The sequence below is a fragment of the Prionailurus bengalensis genome, unplaced genomic scaffold (genome assembly GCF_016509475.1).
Source record: "Prionailurus bengalensis isolate Pbe53 unplaced genomic scaffold, Fcat_Pben_1.1_paternal_pri Un_scaffold_61, whole genome shotgun sequence".
Lineage (NCBI taxonomy): Eukaryota > Metazoa > Chordata > Mammalia > Carnivora > Felidae > Prionailurus > Prionailurus bengalensis.
The window spans coordinates 259,508-271,201 of record NW_025091162.1 but is presented as its reverse complement, the minus strand read 5'-3'; the positions used below and the strand labels follow the sequence as shown (position 1 = coordinate 271,201).

Here is an 11,694-nt window from a genome sequence, read left to right as displayed (position 1 = left end):
CATTAAGTTTCTGACATGGGGCGTGTACAGTATTCAGTGAATTCTGACAATGACAGGGTGTCATTTAACGCCATTAGTATCATATAGAATAATTCTGTGGCTCAGAATGTTTTCCTCCGTTCACATGATTAACTCCTTTTCAGCGTTTAGGACCTCCACGACCTGTAGATGTTTGCAGTTTTGCGTCTTCCAATGTTTGACATAACTATCGAATTATTTATAAAAGTGGCACCTCATAGGTGACCTCTTAGTTGGTTTCTGGTTTGGGTGATCACATTTAAACCTAGAATAAGTATCCATGTGCCAAGTTTAAGTTGCTTTCAGGCCTTAGTGATTAGGAATGAGTTGTTATAAACATTGAAGTGCAGGGTTTTTCCTATGGACAAAAGGTTTGAAACTTATCTTCATAATTTTATGATTTTAAATTGGCATTTTTTCACAAATAAGAGATAACAAGACAACACTAGCCACCACCAATGACATAATAGTACCAGATGCAAATAAGGCTGACTTATTCTTCAGGCACCACATGGGTAGAGTTCAGAGGGAAAAAAATGCTTCATTTATTTTAATATCAGAAGGAAAAATTGATATGATCTGGCCTAGAAGTAAAATACCTCAGCTGATAAAACAAGAGATTTCTCTTTCATGAAGACTCTTTGTGTCGCAAGGGTTTTCTGAGAGTGACTTTGAGGACAGAAAGGACAGGAGGAACCTCACTCATGGGAGGTGCCCTTGCATGGACCTGCGTCCAAGTCATCAGCCACGGAATGAGCAGAATCACAGGCTGAGCTGAAAAGGGAACTGCTGATGTGTTTCCCTCTTTACAGATGAGTAACTAGGTTTTTGTCTCACTTCCCCACAGGCCTGGACCACTGTGTAAGCACTGCCACTGCTGTACCACGATGAGCAGTAATAATCAGCCTCGTCCTCGGCCTGGAGCCCAGTGATGGTCAGGGTGCCTGTGCTGCCAGACTTGGAGCCGGAGAATCGATCAGGGACCCCTGAGGGTCGGTTGCTATTACCATAGATGATGGTTTGGGGAGCCATTCCTGGGATTTGTTGGTACCAGTACACGTAACTACCAACTCCAGTGCAGGAGATAGTGACCCTCTGGCCCAGGGCCCCAGACACTGAGGATGGTTGATTCGGCCCCGACTGAGCCCAAATCCCTGGAAAGAGAAACAACAGAGAGGATATTCCTGGGGTCTAGAGACAAGAGGAGGAATCAGGCCCACACTTGTGCTTCCAGGACCCCTTCCCATGTTCCCCACATCAAGTCACCTGTGCAGTGAGCGAGGAGGGTGAGGAGGAGAGGGGACCAGGCCATGGCGGAGGTCAGCACCGATCCTGCCTTCTGTTGCCTCACAGCTGAGCAGAGCCTCCCTCAACCTCTCCCTTCACCTCTTGATCTGTTGAGAGGGGGAGGGCCCAACCATGCAAATGCGACCCCCTGTTTTCTGACTCCTCACTGACTTCTTTAGGTGCCTCTGTCTGAGGATGTCAGGGGGATGGGCAGGGTAGGGGCAATTTCAGGGCAGGGGTGGGGAGGTCACAGATGTGAGCCCTGAGCAGAGGGCACAGGCAGTGGCAGGTGGCAATTCACAGCTCTGATCTACCATGACCGCTCAAAACATGCCTTGAGTGCCCCCTAGCGTCCAGACACAGACATGCCAGTTTATGAGGTGAGCAGAGCCCATCAGAGACCACTTCTGCCTCCCCACTGCTCTAGCCACTCTCCTCTGCCTAAGCGTTAGACCAGGTCTCCTCACGTGGCCACCATCACCTCAGGGCAGACTCTCTGTTCTACTCAGACTCCTGGGGGTGAGCCTGTCCATGGCTCCCTTGACACGTAATGGGTCAGGCCTGAAGAGTTGTCTCTACACACATTCCTCTAACAGTAAATGTGTACCAATAGAGGAAGGAGTTAACTGGATACAACAGCGGAGACAGGGCTCCAGGCACCCGTGCCAATGCAGGAAGCAGCAGAGAGCAGAGGGCAGATCCCATGGGGAACTTTGGCAGATGGGACCTGACCCTGGTGAGATCGTTCTTAGATGTGCTTCTTACCCAGATGGATTGTGTTGATTCACACTATGTCCCGGCATCTATGTCAATGTGCTCATTGTCAGACGTCTGAGTGATTCCAGTTTTCTCTCCCAAAGTGCATCAGGAAATATCAGTGAGATCCTAAGGATCCCATTTGGGGCATCTTCTCTAGGATTCACGTACATTCTTTCTGAAACCCTTCCCAAATCCATGGTAGCTCTGTTCTGGAGACCTTGCAAAGGACTGTTTTCAGCCTATGTCTTCCCTGGTGGTCAAGAGGAACTTGAATGACTTTCTGGTCTTTTTATTCTATGGCATCAGCCTATGTGTGTCTCGAGAACAATACCACGTTGGTTTTCATGACTACAGCTTTGTAATATAATTTGAAAGTGTGAAGTATGGTGTCTCGAGGTTTGTTCCTTCTCAAGATTGCTTTGGCAATTTGGGGTCTTTTCTGGTTCTATACAAAATTCGGGTTTTTTTTTTTATTTCTGTGCAAAACATCATTGGATTTTTTTATGGGGATTGCATTGAATTTACAGAGTGCTTTGGGTAGTGTGGACATTTTAGCATTATATTTATTGTGGAGATCCCTGGATTTAGGAATTACCTGGAGGCTGTGTGTGAGGTCTACGTGCTTGTCTAAGATGACCTCCATCTCTGTGCTTAAAAATGTGGATGGATTATGATGATTCAAATGAAAGGAGAGATACTAGTTTTGGCAATAAGGTAAAGAATGTGGATATGTGCATTTTTTCTTTTTTTATTCACTGATGTATTCTTTTTAATTCAAAAACCTTTCCTGGGCACCACCTAAGTACCGGTACGCTGCAGACACTCAGTGCTGAAAGGACAAACAAAACTGTCAAGGTCATGGAGCCTGTTGGGTTTTCATCTGACTCACTATGACAGACAAGGAGGAGATGTTTCATGGGAGGTATTCAATGGGAAGCATTAAATAATCATAGGACTAGAGCACACGGTTCTATGTTAACCGAGAGTCGATGACTAGAAGTGTGTGTGTGTATAACTGTATCTTACGTATTATTTATACGTAGTTTGTGTTATATATATATATACATATATATATTTATATATATGTATACATATATATGTGTGTGTATATATATATGTATATATATGTATACATATATATGTGTGTGTATATATATATGTATATATATGTATACATATATATGTGTGTGTGTATATATATATATATGTATATATATACATATATATATATGTGATATAAATCCCAGGAGATATATCCTAGATGTATTGTCATGAACAGTGCAGAGATGGATTAGATAAACCACTGGGGAAAATCACTGTGTGAATATTTACAGTAGGAGTAGAACCTTGTGTGACACAGAGAAGGACTAGAAAGGGATCTGGTGTGAGTAATTATAATACATTGCACACTGAGAAAGGAGGGTGTAGAGCACCAGGATCTTCTGGGTCATGGGATGAGCTCTGTCCTTAAAATTCCCAAGCTTCAGCAGGTTCCCAAATGGGCAAACCCGTCTGGATGGGGGCCCCATCTGGTTCAGGTGACCCAGTCACCTCCAGTGTCTCTCCTCACCGCTGGGTCTCCCTGGCTGCATCTAGGGATGACTGTGTTGTTGACCATCGCCTATGAGTGCTCTTGGGAAAAGGCAACGTGAGAGGCACATGCCCCTTGTTTCTAATTACAGTCTGTCCTTGAGGAATCTCATGTGCATTTTTGTTAACGGACCCTGCCCCATGAAGTGTGAGGATGGGGGCAGGTGCAGAGGATTATGGGGACTGGCTTGCCTGGGTGGGAAGTGACCTGACATGACAAAGAGATGGGATGTCTCCTCAGGCCTTCCTGATACAGCCTGTGGAGTGGTGAGCCTGCCCTCTGCCCTTCTTATCCCTCAGTGCAGGACACAACTTGCCTGAGGGGGGTCACTCACCTGACATCCCAACAACACAACTATCTAAGTGGTGGGGGGGGGGGCACAGAGTGATTCATGCTGAGGAAGCCACAGCTCTGAAATAAGGACTGAGGTGTGGTGGTGCCTGCCACACAGGAGGTAGCACTTGGGGGATCAGAAGCCCCCGCCCCTGTGTAGGGGTGGGTGGGGTGCCAGGCAGGCTCAAGTCCAGAGGGTCCCTCTCTCTGCTCAACTCCAGTTCCTTCTCCCAGTCCTAAGTGAGTCTGAACTCTGAGACAGCAGGGGGCGCTGAAGGTCTGTCCCTGTGCATTGGGGGAGGTGCAGGGATGGCTGGGGGGTGTCTCAGCTGGGCACCCAGTCCTGGAACCCTGCCTTGTACCCTCTGCTCTATGCTCATTGGGGCCCACGATTGGCTCCCCAGCCCCACCCCACACTCAGCTGTCACCATATTCAGTGAGTAGGTTTCAGGAACCCAGGAGGGGAGTGATTTGCATGAAGGATTCCTCTCTGCTCCAAAGTGGGGAGGGGATGAGAGAGGCTTTGTGCAGTTCTCTCACTGGTGGGCTCCGTCAGGGGCACAGCCTGGGCTGTCTCCACCTTGACCTGGACCCCTCTCCTCCTCACCCCCCTCGTTCTCTGCTTAGGTGACTGGCTGTGGAAAGCAAGGCGAGTGATTATGGGCTGGGGTGTGCTGGGCCTCCTTCTTCCCCTCTTTTGAAGAACAGGCTGGAGGCATTCCCTCAGGACCTGCCTGTCCGTGTCTCCACTGCTCTGTTGCAGGGTCATGGGCACAGTGTGCCCCGACACAGGAGGCCTCCCTGTCAGGGTTTCAGAGGCAGAAGGTGACCCTCACCTGTACGGGAATTAGCAACAGTGTTGGAGCAAATTATGTGGGCTGCTTCCAAGAGATTTCTCTCAGCGTTACCACATCTGTGGTGCTCAGAAGAAATGGGCCCTCGGAGATCTCAGCTCGGTTCTCTGGCTCCCACTCTGGGAACAAGGCCTCTACGATCTTCTCAGGCCTGCAGCCTGAGGATGAGCCATATTGTTAGTGCTCAACATGGGGCAGAAGCATCAGTTCTGACTTACTGCTGCAGGCCCATGGGGACCTGAGACAGAAAGCTGTCTCTGTCACCCCCAGGACTGCCGGTGAGGAACAGACAGGGAGGCCTTGGAGACCCTGGAGGGTCTGAGGGTCTGACTCTGAGCACAGAGGAAATTTAAAGGGTCAGTGGGAGTAGTTGCCTCTCATTTGTTTTTTCTTCCTTTCTTGTCTCCCTTTCTTGTCTCCGTTTCTTTCTTTCTTTCTTTCTTTCTTTCTTTCTTTCTTTCTTTCTTTCTTCTCTCTCTTTCTCTATCTCTCTCCCTTTCCTCTTTCCTTCTTTCCTCCCTTCCTTTCTTCCTTGGATAAAGAGCTTTATTTGGATTAAATGAGAGCTGGTGAAAGAGAAGGGCCCAAGACTCCAGTGAGATTAGGTTCCAAAAGGGCAGGCAGAGCTTATCAACCCAATGGACTCCACCTCCCAGCAGCCTTCCAGTTAGTAGGCTCAATAAAGGCCTGCTGGGAATTGTATTTGCCAGTAAATCACCAACGTTTGCCAACCATCACTACAATGGTAGAGTTTCTCTTTTCTATAATTAAATCTTCACAACACCTCCCATGACACCACAAATATTACAAAAAATGTTTTAAAAAATCGCATTTGACAGATCTTATACTCGTCTTCAGTATTTACCTCCGAAGTCTCATCATCTGCCAAAAATAGTTCTACTAAACTCATCGGCTGAAACGTCCATCCATGTAGTGAGAAGACAGTCTTTGCTGGCCCATGGTCATTCTAATCCAATTTCCCCAGCCAGTAGGGCTGCATAGCAGAGTAAGGCTCAGATTGGGGGTGAAGGGGGAAGGGACGGGGCTTATTTTCTCCAGTATAAGTTCGCATCTAAAGCTTGGTGGGAGAGCAGAACCAGAAAGGCTTGAGGGAAGGGTCCAGGCCCTGTACTCGGTCAGAAGAGAAGGAGGAGGAGGAGGAGGTGGAGGAGGAATGCTTACCATGCTTGTTGTATTTGTATATCTATAAGAACTTTCTTCATTTTCTTCCATGTCTTCTTTTCCATCTGTTTTCCATGCCAGGTGCCAAGGGATTCACAGGAGGAATGCCAGGACAGATGTTGGGTAGGGAGTAGGTAGGGACCTAGGGGTTGGCCTCCCGGATGCCCTGGTTATGGTGCAGGATGGGGGTGCACTGGGGAGAAAGCTGGATTCCCCCGGGAAGCTGCTGCACGAGATGGAGAGGGGCCTGGAGGGCAGGCAGGGTGGTCAGGTGGTGAATGGCAGGATGGGCACCTTCAGGGTACCTGACGTCAGTAGATCTGGATTTGGACCTGGCTGCTTGGCATTGGGATTCCACATGTTCAGGTGTTTCCTCCAGCCTTTACACACACCACCACCCGGGCTTGACTCACCCTGCCTCTCACCTCAAGTTCTTTTTCCTAAAAATAAAACAAATCTAGTAAGATAATTTGCATGTCACCGAGTTCACTCATTTCAAGTATACAACCCAGCAGTCTGTAGTATATTTACGGAGTTGTGCAAACATCATCATGGTCGAATCGACAACATTTCCATCACCTGCAGAAAAAGCGCTGACCCACTAGCAGTCACGCCATTGCCCCTCTCTGCACTCACCCCTTCGTCACCACCGGTTCCTTCCTGTCTGCAGTGACTTCCCTCTTGCACACATTTCACAGGTGCTGAATCACAGAACAGGTGCCACTGTAAGCACTTCATTCGCTGGCGATAAGAATGTGTGCATTGTTGCGGGAACATCAACACCACCATCTGTAAATACATGGATTGCTTCACTTGGTTGCTTGTCACCCTTGTGCAGCGACCATGCCGATCTATCTGTATGGTTCCAGTTTTAATGGCATCGGCTGTCACAACAGTAATCACTTACTTTTCCTTAGTGGTTTATACAATAATTAAGGATATCATTCTTTTTCAATTTTTATCTTCCAATATCAATTCACCCCTTCCATGATTTATGTTCTATATTTGTACATACTTCTTTTTGTTCAACAATTTAGCCAGTAGTTGCTTTATTCTGTTATGAAAAATAATACTGTGTGTTAATGAGACTGTTTTTCTGGTTTTGGTCTCATGCATTTTTGCCTTACCCTTGGAGAGGATGCAGGCTGTGTCTCCTTTCCCTGGTTCCTATTCCCTCGTGCCTGGCGGATGCCAAATGTTCTTGCCCCTCATTTCCCCTGACTGAGGTGTTTCCAGAGTCCCTTCCTGACTTTCTCACCCCCTGTGCCCACAGCTCTGCAACTGAGACCTCCCGTCTCCCTCTTGCTCTTCCTGGATGCATGCCCCGTGGTCAGGGCTCAAGTCTCCCCACATGCTGGCCTGTGTCTTCACATTCAAGGGACTTTCTCCTCTCATGCTGGTTCAGGCCACTAGTCGCCTTCCCCTTCTGTCTCCTACAGCTGTTTCTGGAACTCACTTTTCTTCCCACTGATGCTCCTGACTTGTAGTGTGCGCACGGGAGTGAAGCCGCCAGGGTTTCCAGTCTGAGCGCTTATTTCTTTGCTGATTTTCACTTCCGGGTTGTGCGAAGTTGCAACTTGGTCCATCTCATGCTTTACGGAAGGTGTGAATTTTGTGTAGTTTCCTCTGTCTTCTTAATTGTTGGTGTGTTTTCAACAGCTGTCATGGGTATTTCCAATTTCTTTGTTGGATATTACCTGAGCACCAGAATTTTCCATATTTTTAATATAAAAAATAATTACAAAAGAATACCTCCTAAAACGGTTGATGCAGATGTAAAAAATAAATTATTTTATTTCATACTTTATCTAATATCTAACATTGACATAAAAGGAAAAGTTATCAGAGCTAAGTGCTACGACCAATACACTTCATATTTCTCTTCAACTTCTTACGAATACAAAAAGAATGTAACTAAAAACAGAAGTAAAGTGTAATAAGAAAGAATCAGGTTTTTATTTGAGAAATGAAATATGTTATATAAAAGGCTCAGGGCATTTAAATTTAAAAATATTTTACTGAAAAAAACAATTCAGTAAAATCATCAGAAGTATGTAAAATAAAGCGTATTATTTTAATAAAATTTTAAATAAGAGTTTTACTTTTTTAAATCCCTCATTTTTTTTTACTCATGTCTTTAATTATTTAAGCAATTACTGTTTACATTTGGACTTCTTTTAAGTTAATTCTTCTGTTCTCTTTTTTATGTGTACTATTTTTTTTCTATATTCATTTAGTGTTTCATAAGTTAAAAATAATGAAAATCGTCCTCATAAGATTACCAAAAAAAGTAAAAGTGCTGAGTAAACATGTTGAGATGTGTGCAATTTGTATTTTAAAGGAAATTGTAAAATTCCCTGAAGTATCTGAAAGCACATTTGAAAAAACTGGCGAATGTTTACTTTTGTCTTCAATAAGAAACTAACCGTAAACATGTTAACCTTTTTAGCTGGTGATCTCATTTCTGTCTTCTACGTTTTAGTTTGGAGTCTGGATAGAAGATACTTTCTAACTTCAAGGAAGTTGAGGGCAAGCTGACTATGTATTGAAGACGGGGCAAGACATAACAATGGATTACAGAAAAGAATGTGAGAAATGAAAGGTCATGGAGTGTCTGAACTAGGGACACCCCGGAGGGAGTTTCATAAATCCATGGTGGGAGCCGTCAGCATGGCCATGTGCACCTGCAGCCACAGTCAGCTGGCAGATTGAGGGGGAGAAGAAGCATCCTGGTGGATGCCATGGGCGTGGGGAGGGGGCTGGTGAGGTGAGGAGACTCATCCTTGGTGGGTGATGAGGGATGGAGCACGGTGATAATGGTGACCCATGACTTGATGTAAGTGAGGAGGGACAAGGGGTATAAGGAAGTGAAGAAATCAGCAGGGAAAGGGAAAGAGAAAATGCAGTTTCTTTCCTATTCCAAAAACCCTCCCACTCACCTTCACCCTGGACAGGAGGGGGTGCTATCTCTCCCACCCTGCCTCCTGCCTGGTCACCTTGACACCTTGGTTGTCATAATTGTCACAAAAAATTGGTTGTGATAAAAGGTGATCTATTAAAAACTAGATGACAGCAGGGCTCCCTCAGCCTCTCAGGAGGTGTGATTCTCTTCCAGAGACTTCCTGCAAACTTCAGAATATAGAATCATTTTTCTTATGCCCCAGAATCTGTTTCCCAAGAACTATCTGGACAGTAGATCCTCCAGAGAAACATTCTCCTCTTGTCGCTTGTGTTCCAGGCTTTAGCCTTTTCCACTGAAAGTCATCACAGTGGACACCTGGGGACACAGGGGACTGTGGGATGGCTGTGGTGTGGGGGCAGGAGGGCTCTCCTGGAACAAGGCCAATGACCAAGCATCCCAGGTTGAGTCTCTGTCCCCGCGGGCAGCACAGTCCCCAACCGTCTCTGGGCTCCAATCTGCAGCTGATACTGTTTGGTACATTGATTCTGGGAAAGCAGTCTCAGTGCTGCTCTCACAAGGCCAAGGCCCATAAGAATATGACATATAATCTCCCTCTGCTATCAGGGCTAGGCTGTCACTCCCTTAGTGACACCCTCAGGCAGGGAGGGGGAACCTTTACAGTGAACTTTTTTATTCCAATCCAGAACTACAAGGCTTGTGACCTCAGGGACACAGTCCCCCTTATCTCCACCTCTCTACCACTCATATGTGAGTTCTTTGATGGGAACTTCCCGGTCCAGGTGACCTTGGTAATATCATCCTGTGCAAAGTGTCTGGTAATGTTTTTGACTTATTTGCTATTCAGGTTGTTTGTTTTCCTGTACTTTGTTTGTTTGAAAAGTTCATTGTATGGTTCCTTCCTTCCTTCCTTCCTTCCTTCCTTCCTTCCTTCCTTCCTTTTTTCCTTCCTTCCTTCCTTCCTTCCTTCCTTCCTTCCCCCCTCCCTTCCTTCCTTCCTCCCTCCCTTCTTCCCTACTTCCTTCCATCCTTTTTTCTTTCCTTCCTTTCTCATACACATTTATTTGTGTATTTATTTTGTACTGCTCAAATGTACAGAAGTTTGACAATTGATCTGAAATAAATTCTGTTTCTGGTTTATTGGTTTTCACTATTAGATTTTATTTTTGTCATTACTCTGGAGAAATGGTACACATCTTCTCTTATAGTATAGACACTGAGTATCAGATTTCCCAGTCAGTCAGCTCATACTACATATGAGTCATGGGCCGGGTGCTCTCCATCTGCTACAATGCTCCTGAACCCTCTGTGATCTTCTCTCGTAGTCATTGCCTTTGAAGTTGGCCAAATATGCCAGTGCTTCTAATAACTTGGGGAAAAGGAAAGAAACTTTGCTCTGGAGCGACTACCAGCGTTGGTAGAAAAAGTCCTTGTGAGGATCCCATCTGGAGGCTTGAGGAACATATTCCCTGAGCCCACACGTGCTGGAAACCAGCTGCCAAACAGGAGATTTTGTTCAGATACAAGGGATTAAGGACAGAACCAAGGTGTTCGGGTCTCATTCCTCACGTCTACTTGTCACCTCTACAGATATTCCACATAATCTGGCAGTGAGTTGGCTTCTGGCAGGTGCCTTGGGTGATTAACAATCTAGGATTATCTAAAAACCGACATTAAGCATGTAATTACCCAGACTGACCTATAAGTTCACCCATCATTACAGCTGGCATGGGTCTCCCTTACAGATTCTCTTACATGTTACTGTTGTGCCAAACGTGTTGCAGCTGTTGTTTTGTGAGGGTCTCCTGAGAGGTTCCCTCAATCCCAGGGGACAGCCCCTGGCCTCTCCCATCGGTCTGTACATGAAAACACAATGCTGGTGGGGAAAGTATTTTCTGCCCTTGCACCCTACTCTGGGTTTTCATGTACTTATTGGTATTTTCTTGGCAGTTCATAGTTTTCTTCTGATGCAGTGATGTATCTATTACCTTTAAGCCTATTTTAAAATTGCTCTGCACATTAGGACTGATATAAAAAGAACACTGTATATAAATAAGGTGTATCAATGGACCCTTGCCTTTATTACAGATTCTTCTTCCACTGCTGGATAAGGACCCCCATGGCCTGTTATCTCCAACAACCTGGACCCTGATTCACTGTACTGGGAAATACCCTGCTTGTTTTTTTCATTTCCTTAGACTCCCTGTTCCTCCTCACTTACTTTAAAATCACGGATCATCCTTATCATCATAATGTATTCTTTGTAACCATCGACATTAGTCTTGCTTGCCTCGCTAACAGCCCCCACAGAACCCACTATGCCACTTCCTCCCCAGCTGCCTGTGGCTGCAGGTGCACGTGGCCGTGCTGACTGTTCTCGCTCTGAATTTATGAGACTCCCTCTAGGGAGTCCCTAGCTCAGCCACTCTGTGATCCTCCATTTCTCCCATCCCTCTCTGTAATCCATTGTTACGTCTTTCCCCGCCACAGTACATAGTCAGACTTTTCTCGATTTCCTTGAAGTTAGAATGTATCTCCCATCCAGACCTCAAATTGGAAACAGAAGCTAGAAGATAACTTGCAGGAGCTCACCTGTGAACTGTTACAATGTTTATATTCTGTTTTCTTCTTAAAGACAACAACAATATGTTCACCACTTTTTTCAAACGGGCTTTCACATTCTTCAGGGAGTTTTACAATTCCCTGTAATATACAGATTGCACACATCTCAAGATATTTGTTCTTACTGT

At 45.6% G+C, this 11,694-nt stretch overlaps 1 pseudogene and 1 gene segment (V, D, J or C); both read right to left on the bottom strand.

Moving 5' to 3' along the window:
* Positions 1-314: 314 nt before the first annotated feature.
* LOC122478425 lies at positions 315-1,418 on the bottom strand. The segment is given in 2 exon segments: positions 315-1,172; positions 1,285-1,418. Coding segments are annotated over 2 exon segments (438 nt in total).
* Positions 1,419-6,817: 5,399 nt separating this feature from the next.
* Positions 6,818-6,914, bottom strand: LOC122478436 (annotated as a pseudogene).
* Between the last annotated feature and the right edge of the window lie 4,780 nt (positions 6,915-11,694).